Below are 24,084 nucleotides of genomic sequence, written 5' to 3'. Positions count from 1 at the left end.
ATTTAGGCATTATTTCACTCCTAGCTGGTATAGTCTAATATTTATATCATTTCAACCAGGAAAGGCAACTTATAGTGCAACTGGAAATATTATTTACTGGGTAGAGTAGGATATATGTGTATGTACATGTATTTAAAAAAACCAAAACCAAACATTGTTGCCATCAAGTCGATTCTGACTCAGAGAGACCCTATAGGACACAGCAGAACTGCCCCATAGCATTTCTAAGGAGCGCCTGGTAGATTCAAACTGCTGACCTTTTGGCTAGGAGGCATACCTCTTAACCACTGTACCACCAGGGCTTCTTATGTACATATATATGTGTATATAAACATGTCACTTACTTCTCACCATAACCTGTACTTTGCTGTGCTGAAATTTAAACTGTATTTCCTTTAGAAATGCCCACAAAAAAGCTTATTACACCATCATTTAGGTCTTTGAACAGTTGACTCAGTGCTAGACACTGTAGTCAACACTTTGCATGTGCTAATTCATTTAATCACGACAGTAAAAACCAAAACCCACTGCCGTCAAGTCGATTCCGACTCATAGTGACCCTATAGGACAGAGCAGAACTGCCCCGTAGAGTTTCCAAGGAGCGTCGGCGGATTCGAACTGCTGACCTCTTGGTTAACAGTCGTAGCACTTAACCACTACGCCACCAGGGTTTCCAATCATGACAACAGAGTGACATAAATGACATAAATACTATTATCATCACTATTCGGCTGCTAACCATAAGGGTCAGCAGTTCGAATCTGCCAGGCGTTCCTTGGAAACTCTATGGGGCAGTTCTACTATATCCTATAGGGTCGCTATGAGTTGGAATTGACTCAACAGCACTGAGTGTTTGGGTGCTCAGTAATGGTTGAACTTGCCTATATCACATAACTAGTTAAAAAACCAGTTGCCATCAAGTTGATTCTGACTAATGGCAACTGCATGTGTTTCAGAGTAAAACTACTCCATAGGGTTTTCATAGCTGTGACCTTTTGGAAGCAGATCATCAGGACTTTCCACCAAGGTACCTGAGTCAGTTTGAACTGCCAACATTTTGCTTAGTAGTTAAGCTCTTAACTGTTTGTGCCTCCCAAGGACTCCTCACCCAGTTGTTGTTGGTGTTGTGTGCCATTGAGTTGATTCCAACTTACTGCAACCCTATAAGACAGAGTAGAACTGTCCCACAAGGTTTCCTAGGCTGTAATCTTTATGGGAGATTTCCAGGTTTTTTTCTTCCACAGAGCGCCTGGTGAGTTCAAATCGGTGACCTTTCAGTTAGCAGCTGGGCACTTAACCACTGTACCACCAGGGCCCCTTATAGCTAGTTAGAGAGCTGGAGTTTGAGCCTAGGCCATTTGGCTCCAGAGCCAAGATCCTAACACTGTAAACTCTCCTGCCTCTTGTAACGTAGGTTCAGGTATAGCTATTGTAGACCACGCCAAGTTTGCTATTCATCATAAATATAAACATTTGAAAGGTCTTTTAGTAACCCTGCCTTACCTTTCCTCATTTCCACTAAAATACTCCCTATCATTTAGCAAATGGACAACTTACATTGAAGAAACATCCCATTTTGATGGATTATTTCTCTTTTCAGAGAGACTTGGCTTCCTCGTCTGTTCTACTATTTCTTCTCCAGGTGGTTCTGAGTCGTCTTTAGTTCTGTAAATAAATTTTGTTTTAAAATATTTGAAATTAAGGATATGGATATATAACTTAGGAGGTTCACAGATACTTGTTTTGCTTCAGGAAGATTTGATATTTCTCTCTAAAAGTCAAATTGCCAAATTTAATATTTTTAACCATTTACAGGAATTTTATTTAAAAAATTATTATTCTATTTGGAAAAGTAATAAATATTTGTTGTAGAAAGTTGGGATATGAGCCAAAGAACAAAAATTGTAGAAAATTGGTGAAATATACAAAGAACATATAAAGTTTGTCAATCTTACCACTTACAGTTAACCAATGTTAATACTGTGATCTCTCTGCATATACAGGCATTCCCCGGGTTATGAATGAGATTCATTCCTAAATCTGCCTTTAACTTGAATTTGTAGGTAAGTCAGAACAAAGTTACACACTCAAGCGAGTGTTAACAGCAACATGATACAGCCAACTGCTGAAGCCCTTAAATGTCTTCGTGAGTGTCACAAAGTACGTGCATTTGTAATTATGAACCATTGTATTTAATTCAAAATTTTAACACAATAGGCTTTATGGCAGTCTGTTCCTAAGTACCAGTTGTCCATAAGTCAGACGTTCTTAATCCGGGGACTTACTGTAAATGTATTTAACCACACTTTAAATAAATTTGGATGCCATATTTCTTCCTCTTTTATATATTTTTTCAATATATAATGAAATTTGTCATCAATATCATTTCTAAAAGAAAAAAAAATATTTTTTATTTTTTTTATCATTTCTAAAAGGGCCGGGCCTCGTGCGCCGGCTTTGCTGGGCGGGATGCTCCTCAGCACCAAAGGCTGGGGTCGCCGGACGGGGGGTGGGGGGCATGTGGGGCCTTGCTGCAGACCCTGCAGTCAGGGTGGGCGGTGGGCGGCCTTGGTCGGGGATCGGGACCGCGCAGGGAAAGGGGCGGCGGCAGGTGACCGCAGGCGGGAGACACAGGGGACCGCACGAGGAGAGCCCCCTTCTGTCCTGGTAACTTACAAGATTAAAATTAATTTGGTGTGGATGGTTCTGAACAAATACCGGTCTTTTGAGGTATGCCATTTTGAAAACAGATGGAGTTGTATCTTCGAAGAAAAGGAAATATTTGGAAAAGTTTATATTTTATTTAGCGGAAGCGTAAATCCTGAGACTGAATTCTCTAAAAGACCTGTACAAAGTAGCAGACGTTGGAAGCATTTACACCCAGTCAGCTTGAAGAGTCTCAAATGGACCCTCCCTCTCAGAAATCAAGATGGCAGCCTACTATGGGGAATTGAGGAAAAATGGATTAATACAAGAGTGCTGTGATGATACACAACCAACACAAGGTTCTTTTAACATGGATTCCATGAAATGAATGAAGATAATAGGTTTCTTACCCAACACAAAAGGACAATGGATTTGACTTTCTAAAGACTTTTTGTATCATTAAAACAAGGGCATTTTTGACATTTGGAGAAGACAGATGGCATGTTAATATAGATAATAGTTTGTACGCCTAGAATTTTTTGCAGTTTTTGTATGAGTATGACTTTATGGATTGTAACCTTTAATAAAATTTCTAACACTTTAAAAAAAAGTATCATTTTTAAATATTCTTCTACCATGTCATTTTTCATATTCTATTAGCAATTAATGCTACTTTTTCCTTTGTAGGATTTTTGATTACTTCTAATGTGGAATAACCTGTAAAGTATCATTTCTTCTCTTTATCTAAAAATCTTAATAATTTGGAAAATCTTTACAAAAGTACCCTCAATGTAAAGATAGTTAAAACAATCTACTATTCACTGAGCTGGAGTAGAGCAATTGGATTGATTATATTTTGAATAGAATTGTGTTACCTACAAAGAGTTCCCTCCACCTGAACAAAACTTAATTGTTTCATTACAGGGCTTCAAACCAGTTTGAACCAGTTCAGTAATGGCTGACGAAGTGAAACTGGAATGAACAGGAATTGTTACAATTTGAGTGATTTGGGACGATAACTGGAGTGGAAAAATTACAGGTGGAAGCCCTCAAATGAGAGACTTGAAGAGGTGCAGTGAGTCTTTTCAGGAGCCTGATGCGTGAGACTGAATTATTGGCAGGACTCTGGAGAGCAACCCTCATTCAAAGCAGTGTGGTTGGCTATCTTTGAGCACGGCACCACTATTTCCAACTCTGCTCAAAATCTGACGGGTAAGAAATTCGGTTGATATGCAGTGGATACGCTGCCCTTATTTTCGAAGGAGATTAAGTTTTTAGCAGGGCTTTGGCGTGTAATTTTTACCGTTCCAGTTATCATTCCAGTTCACCTAAATTTTTAAAATTCAAGTCTGTTCTGTTTTTACTTCCTTGGCCATAACTGAACTGGGAAGAACTGGTTCGAGGCCCTGTTTCATTATCATTGTTAGAGACTGAATTGTGTACCCCAAGATATGTGTTGTAAATCCTAACCCCTATACTTGTGGATGTAATCCCATTTGGGAATAGGGTTTTCTTTTTTAGTTAATCAGGTGATATCAGTGTTGGATGTGTCTTAAGCCAATCACTTTTGAGATAAAAAATGAGTAGATTAGGTACAAGCAGAGATGGGGGGTGGTCGATGCCAGGCCACATGAAGATTGCCAAGGAACTGAGGCACAGAAGCTGAAAAGAGACAAGGACCTTCCCTCAGAGCCAACAAAGACAGGAAGCCTTCCTCTAGAGCCAGGACCTTGGATTTAGATATCTAGCCTCCTAAGCTGTGAGAAAATAAATTTCTGTTTGTTAAAGCCACCCACTTGTGGTATTTCTCTTATAGCAGCACTAGATACCTAAGACAACTTGGTACGAAGAATGGGGTGCTGCTCTAAGAAATACCTAAAATGTGGAAGTGGTTTTGGAATTGGGTAATGGGTGGAGGCTGGAAGAGTTTTAAGGTGCCTAATTAAAAAAAAAAAAAACCCACCAAACCCACTGCCGTCGAGTTGATTCTGACTCATAGTGACCCTATAGGACAGAGTAGAACCGCCCCATAGAGTTTCCAAGGAGCACCTGGCAAGTAGTAAAAGCCTAAATTTCCTTGAAGTGACTGTTGATAGAATTACGGATGTCAAAGGCAATTATGATGAAGGTTCAAAAGGAAGTGGGAAGAACCACAGAAAAAGTCACTATTGTCTTACACATATGGCACTATCAACAGAACGTTGCTGTACATGTGGACATTAAATGTGATGCTGGTAAGGCTTTCAGAGGAAATAATGAACGTGATTGGACAATGAAGGCAATGCTTTTTATGTAGTGACAAAGAACTTGTCTAAATTATGTTCAAATGTTTGGTGGAAGATAGAACTTTTAAGTGATGAACTTGGGAATTTGGCTGAGGAGATTTCTAAGCAAGATCTTAAAGAGGGATCATGGTTTCTCCCTGCTGTTTATAGTAAAATGTGAGAGGAAAGAGATTGCCTTAAAAACAAGGTGTTCGAAACAAAACCAGAACTTAAAGATTTGGAAAATTCTGTTGTACAAACTCAGGACACCAAGGATGTGGCTACATAATCTTTTATTAAAAAGATTAAGCCTGATGAATCTAACCAACTACCACAGAAGAAAACCCATTGGCTTAGACTGAAGGGGACAGAGACAAGACCAAAAGGAAGGAAAGCTGTCTGCCTCTTGGAGTTCTACAGGCAGGAAACAGGACAAAGGAACTATCTATTTTGTCATCCAAGAAAAGAAAAGGCCCATTCTCGGATCAGTTCAGAGATCAGCAAAACTGTTGGAAGAAGCATAGGAAGCAGGGCTGCCTTGGTTTCAAAAGGCAGAGCCACAGTCTCCTAGGTATCAAAGGGTATGATCATGGCATCCTGGGTTTCAAAGGGTGGAGCTACAGCCTCCTAGGTTTCAAAGAGTCAGATCTCCATCAAGTTGGTTCTGGAATGTGGGGCTGCCATTCCTGTGTGCCAGAAGGGTGGTGCTGCCACCCAAAGCTGAGGAGGCAGGGTTGCCACACCCAAGGGACAGAAGAATGGAGCCTGCCAGAGCAAGGGTGTGGGGTCACCACTCAGATGGACTAGGAGAATGGGTCTGCCCAAAGCTGAAGGAGCAGAGTTGCTGTCCCAGTGGGCCTGGAAGGTAGGGCTGAATCCAGACAGCATAGCCAACACCCAGAGTCTGGAGGGCGGGGCAGCTACCTAGATGGTCTGGGAGAACAGAGAATTGTTGTCAAGCCTTGAGAGCTAATGTAATTTGTTTTGGTGGGTTTTGGACTTGGTTGGTTCCTGTGAACCCTTCTTTCCTTCCAGTTTCTCCTATTTGTAATAGAAATGTCTACCTCGTGCCTGTCCCACCATTGTACTTGGGAAGCAGATAACTTGTACTCCAGATGTCACAGGTTCAGAGGTGATGGGAACCTCTGCCCCGGGATGGAATACACCTAAAGTCTCACACACATTTGATTTAGATGATTCAGAAGATGAGACTGTGTTTTGCATGTGCAAAGGACATGAATTTCGGGGGGCCAAAGGGTGAAATGTTATGGATTGAATTGTGTCCCCAAAAATATGTATTGTAAATCCCACTTGGGAATAGCATTTCCTTTGTTAGTTAGTGAGGACATGTCTGTGTAGGGTGTGCTTTAAGCCAATCAGCTTTGTGATAAAAAAAATGAGATTAGGCACAGAGAAATAAGCAAGATGGGGGTGACAGACGCCAGGCCACATGAAGATTGCCAAGGAACTAAGGAGCAGAAGCTGAAAAGAGACAAAGACCTTGCTCCAGCCCCAACAGAGAGAGAAAGCTGGCACCCTGAATTTGGACTTCTAGTCTCCTGAACTGTGAGAAAATAAATTTCCATTTGTTAAAGCCACCCACTTGTGGTATTTCTTAGTAGCACTAGGTAACTAAGACAGGTGGACTCCTAGAATTATTAAAACAACAACAACATGGGCTCTTTGAGAGTGGGTACTGGGTCTACTAATCTTTATATCCTTAGCACAGTGCTAAAATCTCTTAATTGTACAGATGAGGAAACTGAAACCACACAAGATTAAGCAATTTCCCAAGGTTACCCAACGATACGACTCAGAGGCAGTATTCCTTCATGTCCCTCCTTCTTGCCCTCTACCTTAAAAAAAAAAAACCAAAGCCATTGCTGTTGAGTTAATTCTGACTCATAGTGACTCGTAAGACAGAGTACAACTGTCCTTTAGGGTTTCCAAGGCTGTAAATCTCTGCAGAAGCAGACTGCCACATCTTTCTCCCACGGAGCAGCTGGTAGGTTTGAACCATCAACCTTTTGGTTAGCAGCAGAATTCTTAACCGCTATACCATTTTTATACCATATTTGGGGCAGTTCTAGTCTGTCATATAGGGTTGCTATGAGTTGGAACCGATTCGATGGCAATGGGTTTTTTTTTTTTTTTTGTACACCGTATTTTATTTTTTTTAATTTGCTAAATAGAGTTTTATGTTTCTCCTACTCTTGATTTACATAAATGAAAGACATATAAACAATACATATGTTACATATATGTGCATATATATATACACACATATATGTTACACCTATATTTCTTTTTAAAAAACTTAAGTTAATAAACATTTTATTTCCGTGGCTCTTTACTGACCTTTCCTCCTGAGGGCCAGATACCTATTCAGGAAAAAAGTATCTCTGCAAGTCTGGCAAATTCCAGGGTCTTTCTAACTCAGGACTGTAACCTTGCAGATTTGAGTGCTACAGGAGTGAATATATCCACAAATAGTATCTATATAGTGCTTTATACCAAAACCTGCTGTCATCGAGTCAATTCCAACTAATAGCGACCCTATAGGACAGAGCAGCACTGCCCCATAGGGTTTCCAAGGAACGGCTGGTGGATTCGAACTGCTGACTTCTTGGTTGGCAACCGAGGTCTTAACCACTGTACACCAGGGCTCCATACTGCTTTATAGTTTATAAAAAGTCTTTCACAATAAATTATCTTTTTTGATGATGCAGCCTTGATCTCATCTCTGAATAAACGTGGTCCCCACTGTTTATGCCATGGTTCAGTCAGGTTAATAAGCACACCAAGCTTCACTTACTTCACTTCGCATTTTTCTTCTTCAGCATCTGTCCAGGAATAAGTGCTAATAAATCGATGTAGTGAGGGACGGTGTTCACTCTGCTTTGACCCCAAAATACGCCTAAATAAAGATGATTATATCTACTTGTTAAATGTATCTTTAGCCATTATCAATTTATTCCCTTTGGCTTAAATTAATACAAAAATTATATAATTGATTTTTTGGCACATTCATATAACTCCTGTTTCATAATAAAACAACCCCATAATATTAATAATATTATATGCATTAAAAAATTATTCTGTTAACAAATGTCACTGTATTTGTACTCTACAAATCAAGTGTTACTGTATCACTTTTTTCAAATGCTCATTTATGTTAGCCCAACTATAATATAGTAAGGTTCTGAAAAAGCAATTATCAAATTACACTTACCAACTGCTTGACCTCCGACTAAGTCTGTCATTATTTTCCATCCCAGCCATCTTTAGAAGTTCAGATGTTAAAGAAATGATAAAATACGAATTTAGTGGGGTAAATTCATATTTTTGTCATCTGAAAATGAATATGCTTTTATTAAAAATGCTTAGGAATTTGCTTACCGTTCCTACATTTCCAATATTTCTGGGCAAAGAGGCAATGCTCACTCTTCGAAGAGAAGATGGCTACATGAAGGAGGAAAAGGTACATTTAGAAAATTTTCAATATTTTATTCCTGTATGCAACACTGCTGAACATACTGGACACACACATCCATGTACTTGTCCACTCCTGGGTTACACAACAGGAACAGTTGAAAGACTTTTGCTATGGTCAAATTGACTTCTAGAATATTCTACCTTCCCCAACATTGAATTATTGTAATTTTTGCCTATCAAACAAGGAATATATAGTTTCATGTTTTGGTTTGTATTTATTTGACTTCTAGTAACACTGAACATTGTTTTTCTATCTTGAACAACCATGTGTATTTCTACTCCAGGAACTACCTATTTATGTCCTTTGTTCATATTAATTTTGTTCACGATATCTATGGCTGAAAATTTTTTTATTGTTAATGCTGCCAAATCTATTCATTTTTTTTTCCTTTCCTATCATTGCTTCTATGCTTAGAAAAGTTTTTCCGAACTAAAAAAAAAAAAAAAATTTTTTTTTTTTTAGAAGAGATAAATTATGCACCCATATTCACAGCCTTTCTTTTTTTCATGTTTTTTTTTTTTTTCCATTTAAGGATGAGTCTGATATTTTAATGCGTGGATGTATTTATAGTTCAGACTTGGGCTGTACACAGAAAAATGTTATGCAGTATTATGTGGTTCTTAAAACTTAAATAAGAACAATTTTGGAATATGAAAAACATTTTAAATGTAGTACATGTACTAATTTAAAGTACTTTTATGGTGAATCTTTTCCTTAAACCACCATCTCTAACTTATTTTCATATGTAATAGAGCATCCTAAATTTCTGACTGGGATCTAAAGAAACCTGGGTTCTACCTCTACATGATCATGATTAATCACTTAACTTCTGTGCTTTGCTGCTTCCTCCTCTGTGAAAAAAGAGGGATTTGGATGGAATAAGGAGCCCTGTTTTTACAGTGATTAAAGCACTCAGCTGCTAATCAAAAGGTTGAAGGTTCGAACCCACCAGCCACCGAACGGGAGGAAGATGCGGCAGTCTGCTTCCATAAAGATTTACAGCTTGGAAACCCTATGGGTTTCTACTCTGTCTTATAGGTCACTATGAGTTGGAATCAACTCGATGGCAGTGGGCTTGGTTTTGGTGCATGGAATGACTGTAAAGTCACTTGCTCAAAAATTCTATAAATCTATGAAATCCTGATTTTCAAACTGTGGCTAAGATTGCTGGCTGACTTTCAATATCTCATTTTTCCCCTTTTAATTTAGAAACAAACCCTGTGACTTTTAGCTAGGCTCACAGCCTCCAGAATAAAAACTACTCCCAGTCTTACATGGAGCCAAGGAGGAAAAGGGAAACGTTACGTGGGACATCCAGCAAGTCTCTCTAGAAAGAGAGGAAACACCTCTCTTTGCTTCTTTCTTCTTGGAGAGTGGCTGGATGTAACAATATGGACTTAGTGCGGGATCTGAACAAGCATCTTAGACCATGTGGTGGAGGCTAAGAGCTGATGATGGAGTAGGAAGAAAGGAGAAGCCTGGTCCTAAAGGATCTGGTGAAGCTGCTCTACCATCTCTGGACTCCTATTTCCAACTTTTGTTTTACATGATAAAGAAACACTATTGTTTCGATGGCTTTCCTGACCCTAGCAGGCAGACTTAATTAGTACAACAATATAGCAGGAAATATAAATGCCTACATATAAATGTAAACACACACACACTTATTACCGTTGAGTTGATTCCAACTCATAGTAATCCTGTAAGACAGAGTAGAACTGCCCCATAGGGTTTCTAAGGAGCAGCTGGTAGATTCAAACTATTGACCTTCTGGTTAGCAGCCAAATGCTTAACAACTGCACCATGAGGACTCCACACACACACACACACACACACACACATAATTAAGATCACTTGTTTTGTGATTTACATTTAAAACCATGTAGCTTCAAATAATATTTAAAAAAAAAAAAGTAAGCATTTGGTAGACATTTGTTAAATGCATTAACAAGGGAATAATTACCTTGGAGTTTAGTGAAGCTGAACGTTTTTTAATTTGGCAGTCATCTGAAGGGAAAAACACATTTAACAAATTACATATGTAATTGATGTTAAAGGAATGGTCTTAATTCTTTAGAAAAAAATGCAATGATCAGAAAAGTCTTATTTAACACCCTAGAGACTACGGAGCAATGTAATATCTGCTTATCATTTATTTTGTGATTCATAACAATTAGCATCTTAAGTGAAAAACAATACTCTTTGTCACTATAGATGTCAACAACACCTACTTAGCACAGAAAAAAACCAAAAACCAAACGTGTTGCTGTCAAGTTGATTCTGACTCATATCGACCCTATAACAGGACAGAGTAGAATTCCCCCATAAGGTTTCCAAAACTGTAAATCTTTACAGAAGCAGACTGCCACATCTTTCTCCTGCAGAGCAGCTGGTGGGTTCAAACTATTGACCTTTTGGTTAGCAGCTGAGGTGCTTCACCACCACGCCACCAGAGTTCCTTTATGACATCTGTTGAATTAATGAATCTCAAAATACAGATCAAACGAATATCTTATATGATTACTTTTCTAGAAGAAGGAAGAGTTCATTCTGCCAGAAAAGTTTAAACTGTTTATCTAACATGAAACTATTGTAAGATTTGTATAAACCTTGTGATAAGATATCCATGGCCTCATAATGTTTCCCTATCTATCCAGTTTACTGTGCCAAGGTCATCCCTGCTTTGAGGAATACAAAACCATCATTGATGAGAATGGTTTATTCACGTTATTCTTCCTTACTTTATGTGTGGAGGAAGAACTAATCTTAACATATCCTAAACAGAGAAACACTAGGGTCAACATAGGTCCCTGAGTGGGATAAACAGTTTGCTCTTGGCTACCAGCCAAAAGGTTGGTGGTTCAAACCCACCCAGCGGTGCCATGGAAAAAAGGCCTCATGATCTGCTTCCATAATGATGAAAGCCGAAAAAACTCTATGGATCTCAGTTCTACTCTAACATATGGGGTCACCAGCAGCTTCAACAGACTCAGCAGCAATGGGAGGGTCAACTTAATGGACTGGATTAAATATATTCTCTCATTTCAGCAATCTAAATTGATTTAGTACATTTTTTGGTGTCATTATCGATAAATCCTTCTTGTCTCCCAACTTGTTTTCTGAAATCTTACTTTTGGTTGTATAAATAATAGGAATGAGTTATTATTCTAACATAACCTTAATCTAAGGGTCTTATATTAAAGATATAATAAGGTTTAAAAAGAGAAAATGAAAGAGGAAAATGTTAGAAAAACCTGATACTGTTATCTTAAACTTTTATCTATTACCTTCATCTCCAAGAGAGTTGAAAGATCTTTCATTCTGCAAAAGCACCTGTTTCAGTTCTTCTAATTCAGCATGCTCTTTGGCATACATTCTCTTCAAGTTTTCTACATGCTGAATCATCACTTCAACTGCTTTACTAACCCGGCTTTCCTAGTGGAGGGGGGGAGAACAAGTTACACTGAAAATACTATTCTCTTTCCTGCCGCATGGACTTGGGGTGTTACCCAGCCTCTAAAAACCGTGTGAGGCATTTTCTTGATATAAATCTCTCTGTCTACACACACACACACGTTTTACTGGTTTTTTCTTCTCTAGAGAACCCAGCCTAAGACAAATACTGACTTTAAGTGTACTCCAATGGAACATCTTAGCATGTGTGAAGCTCAGAGTCAACGAGAACCTGCCCCGCCCAACATACATAGAGCTCCCAATCAGCTGTATTACCAGATGATGGAGGAAAGTCTCTAGCATGAAAGATAGACACCAAAACAAAGAAGCAAGCTGGAAGAAACAGGCTGCAGTAAGAGTAAAACTTCAAGGAGTCTATCACATCTTCAGACAGTTAAGAGTAATTATTGTATCCATGAAATAGGGACAAAGTATTATTAAAAAAAGAACATCTAGAGAACAATAACAACAACAAAAAATAGATTCTGGAAACTTAAAACATAAAAAAGATTCAATAGAAGAGCTTCAAGATGAAGTTGAGGAAATCTCCCTGAAACTAGAGCAAAAAGACTAAGAGGTAGAAAAGAGATGAGAGAGGAGCAGCTCAGGAGATACAATATTCAAATAATGGGAACTTGAGAAAGTATAGAAAATGCAGAAAAATGCTAGAAAATATACAAAAGGATATAAGAAAAATTCCAAACTGAAGGATGTAACTTGCTAGCTTTAAAATGCCTACTCAAGGCCAAAAACAGTGAATGAAAATAAACTCAGAGCAAAGGAGGGTAGTAAGGAAAATAAGTTGTATTAAAAGCTCCTGAGAAGTAAAAAAAGATTATAAACAAAGGTTTAAGAGTCCAGTGGCATCAGACTTCAGTAGCAGTACCAAATGCCAAGTAGAAAAATGACGCATCACAATGAAAAATCTAAGGGAAATGATCTCTAAACCTAGAACCCTTCACAAAGCCAGAATAGCAACTGAGCATGAAGATAAACACATTCTCAGTCATGCAACACCCAAAAAGTTTACCTTCCATATATCCTCTTTTTCTCAGGAAACTGCTAGGTAAAATGCTCCACGAAAATAAAGGAATAAACCAGCAAAAAGGAAGACATGAGATCCAGGAAATGGATCAACTAAAGAGAGAAGTGAAAGGAATCTTCATTTGGAAGAGTTCCTGAGACTTACAAGGAGCCCTGGTGGCACAGTGGTTAAGCATTCAGCTGCTAACTTTTTGGTTTGCAATAACAACAACAAGAAGTTCAAATCTACCAGCTGCTCCCTGGAGTCGATTCGACAGCAATGGGTTTTATTTTGTTTTTTTAAGACTCAGGAGGGAAGTAAAGAACAATCAGTCCCAAGCGGAACAGGTGGGAAGTCTCTAGTGTAGCAACATCTCAAAGAAGATGAAGTTGACAGAACACCTATTGAGTTTGAATGTATTGGAAGAACTAGACTCTGGGAGAGTCTGGGAATGAATAGGTGATACTAGGAAACTAAGTAAATAACAATCATGACAAAGAAAAATGATTAATTCCAGGAACATGAACATGAGTCTGTACAAAGAAGGAAAAGTCATAATAGACCACTGTACTGTGTCTGCTATAAGCAACATTTACAGGGTCAAAGTAATGTTAACGGAAACCCTGGTGGTGCAGTGGTTAAGTGCTATGGCTGCTAAGCAAAAGGTGAGCAGTTTGAATCTGCCAGGTACTCCTTGGAAACCGTACAGGGCAGTTCTACTCTGTCGTATAGGGTCGCTATGAGTCCGAATCAACTCGACGGCAGTGGGTTTTGGGTGGGAGTAACGTTAATACAAAATACTTATCTAATATTACTCATTCAGTCACTTACTAACAGATATTTATTGAGCACCTTCTATGTATTAGGCACATTCTAGGCATGGGGAACACAGCAGTGACCCATACAGGCAAATATTTTTCCTTCATGGAGCTTATATTCTAGTGGGAGTAGACAGACAATAAACCAAATATAAGTAAAATATATAGTATGATACAGGTGATAGTGCTATGAAAAAAATAGGAAAAGGCGGAATAAGAAACTCTGGAGTGGGAACGGCTGAAATTGTACATAAGATGGCCAATGAAGGGCTTTCTGTGAAGGTGACACTTGAATAAGACTTGAAGGAAAAGTATTCAAGTCTAAGCAGAGGGAACAGCTAGAGCTTTGGGCCAAAGGTGGCACTGTGCCTAGTGTGTCTGATGAACAGGAAGAATAGCGGTGTGGCTGGAATGGAATAATCCAGGGAGACAGACATGGGAGATAAAGTCTAAGAGGTAAGAGGGCAGAGGAATCATGGCAGTCATTTATTCTAGTCTGGAACACAAGGAAGAGGTTCCGGCTAAACGCGAATTTGGGCATCTTCAGCTAACTAGAATCGTATGCAGATAGAGATCAGAGGTACAAGGGTAGAATGCTGGGGCCCCTCCATATTAAGAGATCTGGGGGAGAGGGTTGAACCTGCAAAGGAGCCTGGAAGGAGCTGCCAGTAGTGTACAGAGAAAAACCAGGGAATGTGATGCAGAAGCCAAGTGAAGAGCATGTTTCCAGAAGGAGGAAGAGCTTAGTCATGTCAATGCTGCAGGTAGGTTAAGGAAGATGAGGAGTGAGAAACTGAATTTGGTAACGTGGAGGTTACTGGTGACCTTGATAAAATTAATTTTGTGGAGGCAAAAGGGTAATTAACATGGTTTAGGAGAAAATGGGATGAGATGGATGGAAGACAGTGAGTACAATTCATTTGAAGAGTTTTGCTATAAACAGGAAGAGAGAAGCAGGGTGGTAGCCAGGGGAGAAAAAGTCAACAAAGGTTTTTTTGTTTGTGTTTGTTTTATGTTCCTTTTTGCATCTTAGAAACAGTATATTTGTATACATATGGGAATGATTCAGTAGAGTGGGAAAAATTGAAGGTGGAGGAGAGAAGGGAAAATTGGGGCCCAAATTCCTAAGTTAGAGTGAATTAGAACCTCATATAATGGTGGTATGGCTGGGCTTAGATAGGATTAGGACAACTTACTGTTAGTAACAGGAAGGAAGGGTTCAGGTACTAGCAGGGTCAGCATTTATGACAGTTCTCTTCTGATTGCTTCAATTTTCTCAGTGAGGTAGGAAGCAAGTCATCAGTTGACAGAGAAGACGGGAGAGGAGATGATGGTGGTTTGAGGAGGTGGTGTGAAATTGATATTTAACAAGAGAGGGAGGGTAAATGACGGGAAGCCATCAGGGACCCACTTGAGGTTTGTGATGATGAATTTAAAAAGAGCTCAGTCAGCATAGGGGTGTGATTTTGCTTTCCAGCCATTAACTAGGGTTATGTATTTGCCAAAAGAGTAAAATAAAACAAAAGAGAAAGTGTTGAGAGTACATGCAAGGGAACTAAAACTGTGTTTGACCATGGAATTTAAGCTTGGAAAGGAAAAAAAGAAAGGACAACGATAGGATGAGGGACCATTAAAAAGGTATATGGGAGCAGAGAATGATCGAGAATGAAATACTCATCTTTGTATTTGGAAATCAATAGATAATGCCTAATACTGAAAATAAATCACTATGCAGAAATGTGAGCATGTTATTTACAGATATAAATGTAAGTACACACAAAGAAACAATCCAACAAATCGAAAGCATTAAAAACTATTGCTCTGGAGCAGGGGAAATGGGATAATAAGACTTATAAAACTACTTGACTTTTTAAAACTATGTACATTCATAACTTTAATAAAAATAAAAAATTATTATTTAATGAAAGGTGAAAAGAGAGCTAGGATACTAAAAATATATATATGATAAATGTTCAAAGTAAAACCACCACCATAATTAAATGTCGCTTTAAGAGAATATCATATTTAACAAGTTCATTTAGGTATATATTTTAAAAATTCAAGTTTCCACAGATTTGCCCAAGAAGAAATGTTGAAATTTCACCAAGAATGAGTGTGCAAAGATGAATGTACAAAGATATTTATTGTAGCATTGCTTATACTGCCAAAATATCAAGAATATCTTAAAATGATCAATTACAGAGAGTTGGTTAAATAATTTACGATCTACCTAACCAACAGAATACCATGAAATGATGACATATGTGTATATATTTGTATCATACAGAAAGTTGTCCACGCTACATGTTGAATGAAAAAGAAGTAGACTATAACTTTGTATGGAGAGAGTAGCCACAATGATGAATCTGAATATTATGGCTATAGCGAGGATGACACAGGCCTGGGTAACGTTTCCTTCTGTTGTAGGTAAGGTTGCTATGAGCTGGAGTCAACAGCTGCTATCTATCTATCAACAGAGAGTGTCTAGAAGAATATATAATAAAATTTTTATAATGACTATCACTGGCTAACAAGGGATTTTTCTTTACATTTTTATTTGTATATTCCATTTTCTATCTTTACAACATTAAGCACATATGTCATACAATAATGAAGTGGTTTTTAAAACTTCTTCCTAGAGTTGTAATCTGTAGACTCAGAGAAAACAAATCCTTTTAGTTTGATTTCATTGTAACTAAAGAAACAGAGACAGGTTACCTGATTAATGGCTCCCAACATCTCAGCCCTACTGGCCATCCGTACTGTGCACTGGCTAAGGAATGTTATGCCCTTCTCCAGCTTCTTAATGATTTCCAGGGCCTGGCTGTCATCTTCACATAGAGGGGTTAAAGACTGCATGGAGAATAAAATATTAAAATGTATCTAACCCAAAGAAGTGATTCTAATACTAAGCTATAAATGTGGATGTGTAGTCAAATCTCAATTACCTTAGTGGAGGATAAAAAGCAACAGCAAAGACCAATAATGAATGATATAAAAATATTAATATCTTTACTGGCTATCTAGTAGACTACGCATGTGTTCAAAAAACGTTTTATGTCTATTTCTTGATCCCTTCCTTCTTTACTTCCCAAATTTGCCGCTATCTCTGTGCATTCACATCTTTCCATTAAGGTTAATAGGATGTGATATCATTAAGTGGTGATGGTGAAGAGACTGTGCTTATTAATAAATCGAATGTACTATATGAGGCGCGCAGTTCAAACTTTTGAGAAAAAGAGTGCAAATATACTGGAATTAGACACGCTCTGATTACTACACTGGCTCTTCCATCAATGACAAGGTGCAACTGGGCTGCCTAGGTGGCCCTTCATTGGCTCATGAATGCTCCTTTCAAATCTGTGCCCTTGATCCAAGATTATGGCCTTCCCTGATAGAGGACCTCCCTTCTGATTCAGGTAGAGGCAGAATTAAGAGGACAGCAGATCTGAAGCAGACAAGCCTGGATTCATTTTTGGCATGACCACTCTTTAGCTCTCCATCAGCAAATTTCTAAGACTTACCCAAATCTAAAATGCCATGGATTTTAAAAAAAGGCACCATTAATTTGTGTAAAACAAGAAAGAAAAGGCACTGCCAATAAGCCTGTAAGGCACCATTGATTGTTATTACATCCTAATTCCAGAAATATTAATGATTTGCTATTTCCTCATTTGTCGGATGGAGATGATATTATAGGGGTACTGTGATATTTTTTTTTTGTGATATTAGAGGTAATACATGGCAACTGCTTGTCACATGCAAGGTGCTTAATGAATGGTGGCTACTTCTGAAACAGGCAGATATGTAAGGGTTGCTGCCTGGGAGTTGTTAACCAGTGGGAAGGCCATCGTCAGACACACAGTTTCCTACTGTAGTTTAAATAGCCACTTCCAGCTGGGAAGGGAAGAACAGATGTTAGTTGTTAGCAAAGCCGAATACGGTTTCTCAGTTTTTTTTTTTTTTCATTCAAAGTGAGCTTTCTTACATTTCTAACGCATTTCTATGTTTATGGTAACTTTGCAAGATGAAAGGATAGCAGTAGTTGTTACACTTCCATGGACCCAGTGACACAATCCCCTTGTTCTTCTCGAAGTATCCTAAAGAGAGTTTGCCCACCATCTGAGAAGACTGAAATTAGTCACCATTCTCTTTCTTCAGTTAATCCTAAATGGGGACTTTTGATTCTTTTCGAAGAAGCTTAAAATTGATAGTATCTCCTACTGCCCAGTTTTCTGCATGATTACTGCCTAAAATCTTCTTGAAAACCTAGACAGAAGGCAGATAACTCATGTAATTTACTTTGAAAGGCATTTTTTGTTCAAATTGCTGATACTCTCCTAGTAGCCAATCTTTTACTTTGGCCTGATCCTGGATTCTTACTTCCTATCAATTCACATTTGGGTCAGGCGGGGGTTGGAACTAGTCATACAAGCAAATTCGTGTGTAATTATGAACACATTATTATCATAGCCATGTAGAGTCCCCAAATGTTCTGATTCTAACCTCTAACAGCTTTAAACAGTTTGTGATTTCCTTCTTCAAATTTTCCTCTGCCAAGTCACGGGACCTCTCTTCGAGCTTCACTCTTTTCTCCAAGGTAAACCAGTCACACTTAAAACCCAAAGATAATCTGAGAAATTCAGCCTGTTGTCAAAAAATAATGTGGGGTGAAGAGAGAAAATTGGATATGGTAAAATATTTCAATTTAATACCAGACTATCCTGAGGCTTTTCTTACCCACCCAGCAACATAATTCTGACTTACATAGGCTTTACCGGCACTCACTCATTGCCCAGCCAGACAGAAGGCCAAATGTATGAGACTGCAAAAGTACGAAGCAACTAAAGAAGGTGGGTCTGCAACACTCTTTTAATAAAGAAAAAAAAAGTGCTTTAAACTCACCTCCACCTCTTTCTCATTAGCAGAAATGCTGAAGGATAAGACACAGAATTTAGTTCAAACATAAACCAACAGTAGAGCACAAAATACTAGTGTGCTATGTGAAGAAAGACTTACTTGTCACTTTGTCTAAAGTTGACCGATTTCACAGTGGTTACAGGAAGAGGAGAAACAGCAGTGTCTATTCAAAGACCATAAAATATTATTTAGTTAAAAAAGGCTTAACATCTAAAGGCACATGAGATTAAATGTTTTATGCCTCATTCCCACTAAACAAAAGCATTTCGTTGAAATATGTCTAAGACCATAAACCAAAACCCACTGCCATCAAGTAGATTTTGACTCATAGCAATCCTATAGAACAGACTAGAACTGCTCTATAGGGTTTCCAAGGCTGTGGTCTTTATGGAAGCAGGCTGCCACATCTTTCTCCTGCGGATGGCTGGTGGATTTGAACTACGTACCTTCTGGTTATCAGCTGAGCACTTTAACCACCGTACCACCAGGGCTCCGTCTTCTAAGACCAAAGCCAGTTACTAATGTGTTTGCTCATATTTTTTTAACATAATATTTTGCCATGCCATTGGGATCACAATGACATTCAAATCACCCATTCACACATCAACACGTGAATAGTCTCTGCAACCTGAGGGTATCATGGAATCACAGGAGAGCCCAATTTGTTCTCTTTGCATTTCAATGTGTATTTGACTTGATCCAGTGCTAAATTCACACCTTCCTCTGGTACCCTGGCCCTTCTTCAGATCAGGGCTTTAATAGCAGCAGCAGGAGTAGTGGCTGTAGTAGCAATAATAATAATAATAGTAATAATAACACTAGGAACAATAATAAACATGGCATCAATGTTTGTTACAGGTTTAATATATGCCAGTCTCAGGACAAGACTCTTTACACATATTAATGATATTCTTCATGATAACTTTACAAAGAGGACAATATATTAGTTATTAAGAGCACTGGATTTAGAGTTGAAAAAGTTTGGTTTGAATCCTAGTTTTGACTCTTGTGGCTGTGTGACCTTAGACAAGTTATAACTTAATTAAGCCTACAAAATAAGGATGGCATTAATTATTTGCATATAATAGCTAACTTTTATGAGAATGTCTATGCAAGGTACTTTTCTAAGTGCTTCACATATTGATTTATTTGATCTTCACTGCAAACCTTATGTGGTATTAAAAAAAAAAAAAAAGTTGCCATCAAGGTGATTCCGACTCATAGCAACCCTAAAGGACAGAGTAGAACTGTCCCGTAGGGTTTCCAAGGAGAACCTGGTGGATTCAAAGCGCTGACCTTTTGGTTAGCATATGTAGCTCTTAACCATTACACTACCAGGGTTTCCTATGTGGTGTACGTACTGTTATTACCTACATTTCACAGGCTAGAAAACTGAATCACATTTTAACCACCTTGTATAGTGTTTGGGAGGACTATACATAAAAAGAATTTAGCCTAGTACATAGCACATAGAATATTCTCAATAAAGTGTACCTATTTTTTAAGCCACTATTTCCATTTTGCAGATGAGGAAACTAGGGCTCAAGGTTAAGTAACTTTCCAAGATCACACAGCTCATCAGAGACTGATCCAGTCTGGAGTCTGTGTGACTCCAAAGCCTGAATTCTACCCCTATCCCACCCTAATGGAGGTTAGCTGGGGAGGAAAGCAGGTTAGCACTTACTCTTTAAATACTGGTTTATTTACTCTTATGGGATGCTGAAAAACAACTCAAAGTGGAGCTTAAATTTGCTATGAACATTGGCTTAGTTCTTAATTCACAATACAGCACGGCTTATTACAAGTCCTTTGAGGATGATAAGAGGGCAGTAGCCAAGACGGAAGACAGAGAAGAGATGACTAGGCAGCAGAATCAAATATTCCTCTGGAGTTTCACAGTCAATCCAATGTAAATGTGGCTTTTTGACAGTGATATAAATGGAATCAAGAGTTAGTCCTATTGGCTGATCTTATCCATAGATGCAGAATTTGTAGGTCCATATCTTTACTCAGAAAGATTTCACCCATAAAAATAACAGAGAACAAAAGTTCACATGAAGGTTGAGAGAGAACATTCCTTACCTCCTGCAGCACATTCTTTTCTATGCTCTTCCATTGTTTCTGGTTCCTCTTTGGCTTCCTAAAATCATAAAGAGATTTTATTGCTGTACATAGTGTAGAAATTCTTCATACTTCCTGTCCTCTCCTAACCTCAATCTAACACAAATATTAGAGAATCTACAGTATTTAAGGAACTGTACTAGGAATTAGGAAGAAAATGAGACCCACCCCACGGGGGTTTCCAATTTATTTGGGATAAGAAAGAACATAAATATATGAAAAGTGGCAAAAATGATTCAAATTACTACAAAGTAGTAAGGATCTACTACCAAATATATGAAATATGATAAATAAGTGCTCTAAAAATGGAGGAGAGAAACACCATAGCTTGAGTAGCATGGAAAGTCTCTACAGACAAGAAACTTGAGTTTGAGCTTGTTAGAGGCGTAGGACTGTATGGATGAAGAGGCAAAGTGTGGTGTCACAGGTGGCTTTCTATATGGGTTTTTGAGGAAATTATGGCAAAAACAGCTGCTAAAATTAGCATATTTTTAATGCAAATAACGTGCACCTTCTACGTTTGTTTGCTAACCACGCCCTCCCCCATAAGGCATTTTCATGTGTTATTTGCATAAAAATTCAGTATGCTATGTTAGGATTTTACTCCGTATGAATACAATTATTTTCATGATTAAAGTTATTCAACATTGCCAAATTAATGGAGAAATTTAGAAAGCTGAAGTTTTCCTACTAAAATATATAAGTCTAAGAAGGCAAATTTCTTGGTAGAGTCATTGATGCCACATCATGTAATTTTTAGACAAAAATTACAGAGTTTTGATAAGATGTAACGAATGTAATAGTACAGGTAAGCACTGGATCTTTCCCATCAACATTTAAATATTCTCAAGTTTTTGGAATTCTCCCTCTATGCCATGACCTCTTCTACCTGTGGCATTTTCTTCCTCTCCTACCCTGCATAGGACAAGCTTCTGGGGAAGAGTCATCAAATGTCTGCCCTTCCCAATCCCCCATCTCCTGTTCACACTCAATTAACTAGTCTGTCCTTGTACCCAACACTCCAAGGAAACTGCTCTTACCAGGTTATCAGTGAACTCCTTATTACCAAACCCAGTGAACAATTTTGTTTTTATCTTGCTGGACCTTGCAGTAGCATTTTAACTCTCTATAAACTGTTTTTTGAAGATTTTTCTTCCCTTGGTTTACCTCTCCTCATCAGCCCTTCCATCACTCCAACAGCTCCTTCTCAGGCCCCTCTGCCTTTTCATTGTCTTATTAGATGTTGTTCATCAAGATTCCACTGTGCTCAGTGCTCTCTTCCTATCAGCAAGAGTCCTTAGGAAATCTCAACCATTCACTTGGTTCTTTGATAATAAATTTCAAATGCAGGTCTGTATTTAAAAGCCTCGAGGGCGAGTTTATAAACATGGGGATACAGCTATAGACAAATTCTCCTTACATACTATTGGAATCCGGCATCAGTCTGATTTGTCTCAGTTTGTTACCCCACAAATTCTACTCTTCTCCCTCCCCTCATGTTATTCTATTCATTCTGTGGGTTAAGCCATAAACCCAGGTATCTACCCTTTCCCACACCCTGATATGAATCACCATATACTGTGAGTTCTACCCCCCTAAATGTTTCTCAAATTAGTCATCTTCTTTCCTTTCTCTCTTTATATGGCAGGTACTGTGCTAGTTGCCGAGTTCTGGCAGTAAACAAGGCAGAACCAGTCTTTGCTGTCATAGAATTTATAGTTTAGGTGTCAAGGCAAACATTAAACAAGAAAACATGTATGGGGGAACCTTTGGAAAATCCAGTCTTCCAAGCCTCACCTTACTCCCGTGGAGCAGCTGGTGGTTTCGAACTGCTGACCTTTTAGTTAGCAGCTGAGCACTTAATCACTGCGCCACTAGGGCTCCTAATTTTTTACTTACTGACTTAAAAAAAGAAGTGAACAATTATTTTAGAGACTATCAAGAGAAAGGAAGCCCCCAATTTTTGACCAAGAATGTTGCCCAAAATATAACTACATCAAACTAAACAATATTACGATAGGGAACATATGAGATGTTATGGGAATATGTAACAGGGAGGTACAATCTAGTATTGGATCAGGGGAAGACTCCTTATTAAAAAATTAAGTTCTGTAACAGAAAGGCCACTGAATTGACTAAATCTGACATTTTACCATGGTTTAATAGGTTCATCATTATCTAGTCCCTGCCTAATAGTTCTATCTTTTCTACTACTTCTCCACATAAAACACAGCAGCAGCAGCAGCAGCAGGATCTAGCACTTATTTACACCTATTCTAATCTCTTTACATCTATTAATTCCTTTAATTCTCCCAATAATCCATTAGGTAGGAACAGTTACGATCCCCATTTTAGAAAAGAGGAAACTCAGGTATAGATAAAGTCACTTTCCCCAAAACACACAGAGTTTGTAAGTAGTGAAACTAAGATATGAACCATAGATTCTGGCTCCAGGATCCACTCGACCATTATACTGTACTATCTCAAAATATACTGTTTACCCCAACCATGCCAAATTACTTGGCCTTTCCTAAGAGAACTCATGCTGTGCACATATCCTCAGCCTCCACACATGCTGTCCCGCTTGCCTGGAACACCTGTGGTCTAAATTTCTCACATGAGTTTATTTAAGACTCCATTTACCTGGCACCTTCTTCATGATGCCTTCCATGGCCTCCCATACCAAGCATTTTTCTTTCCTATCACTAATTACGCTCTAATTATTGAGTAATTGCCTTTTCTTCACCTGATTAAGATTTAATTTCAAGACAGATATCACTGTTTTATTCAACTTTATTTATTAATGCATTCCTTTATTTAAGCAATCCTCTATTGATAGGTATTTAGCCTGTTTACAGTAGACATCTGATGAAAAAACAGATAAGTGAATGAATGACTAAACAATGTGAAGTCAGGAGATTCTAGCTCTGGCTGTATTGTGTGACCTTAGACAAATGACAAAGACACTATGGCCTCTGCTTCTTCATCTATAAAATACTGATATAATTAGATTCTATTGACCACATAACGTTTTAAAAGGATAAAGTGAGATCATAATTATGAGGGTACTTTGCAAAATTAAAGGAACCCTGGTGGCACAGTGGTTAAAGTGACTAGCAGCTAACCAAAAGGTTGGCAGTTCGAAACCACCAGCGACTCCTCAGGAAAAAGATGTAGCAGTCTGCTTCTGTGGAGACTTAACCCATTGCCATCAAGTCAATTCGGACTCATAGCAACACTACAGGACAGAGTAGAACTGCCCAATAGGGTTTCCAAGGAGTGGATGGCGGATTTGAACTGCCGGCCTTTTGGTTAGCAGCCAAGCTCTTAACCACTGCACCA

At 38.4% G+C, this 24,084-nt stretch overlaps 2 protein-coding genes across 3 annotated transcripts in view; one reads left to right on the top strand and one right to left on the bottom strand.

Annotated features, from left to right (window-relative positions):
- Window positions 1-6,800, top strand: part of DNAI7 (dynein axonemal intermediate chain 7) — a 72,298-nt gene extending 65,498 nt beyond the window's left edge. The window contains exons 17-18 of one of the 2 annotated variants that reach the window (XR_007517138.1): window positions 2,004-2,063; window positions 3,571-6,800. The gene's annotated coding sequence lies outside the window, so the exon portion shown is untranslated. Of the gene's footprint in view, window positions 1-2,003; window positions 3,162-3,570 lie in introns of those variants that run through there. The other variant, XR_007517137.1, reaches the window with a different exon arrangement.
- Window positions 1-24,084, bottom strand: part of IRAG2 (inositol 1,4,5-triphosphate receptor associated 2) — a 109,062-nt gene that overhangs the window by 762 nt on the left and 84,216 nt on the right. Inside the window, exons 28-38 of the mRNA XM_049884844.1 lie at window positions 20,704-20,761; window positions 18,721-18,784; window positions 18,607-18,634; window positions 18,208-18,348; window positions 16,420-16,554; window positions 11,694-11,841; window positions 10,370-10,413; window positions 8,310-8,372; window positions 8,143-8,192; window positions 7,726-7,827; window positions 1,558-1,665 (exon numbers count right to left, since the gene is read on the bottom strand). Coding sequence (XP_049740801.1) covers window positions 1,558-1,665; window positions 7,726-7,827; window positions 8,143-8,192; window positions 8,310-8,372; window positions 10,370-10,413; window positions 11,694-11,841; window positions 16,420-16,554; window positions 18,208-18,348; window positions 18,607-18,634; window positions 18,721-18,784; window positions 20,704-20,761 — 941 coding nt within the window. The remainder of the gene's footprint in view (window positions 1-1,557; window positions 1,666-7,725; window positions 7,828-8,142; window positions 8,193-8,309; window positions 8,373-10,369; window positions 10,414-11,693; window positions 11,842-16,419; window positions 16,555-18,207; window positions 18,349-18,606; window positions 18,635-18,720; window positions 18,785-20,703; window positions 20,762-24,084) is intronic.

Source organism: Elephas maximus, chromosome 4, assembly GCF_024166365.1.
Source record: "Elephas maximus indicus isolate mEleMax1 chromosome 4, mEleMax1 primary haplotype, whole genome shotgun sequence".
Lineage (NCBI taxonomy): Eukaryota > Metazoa > Chordata > Mammalia > Proboscidea > Elephantidae > Elephas > Elephas maximus.
The sequence above is the reverse complement of the archived record's forward strand: the minus strand, read 5'-3'. Positions and strand labels throughout refer to the sequence as shown.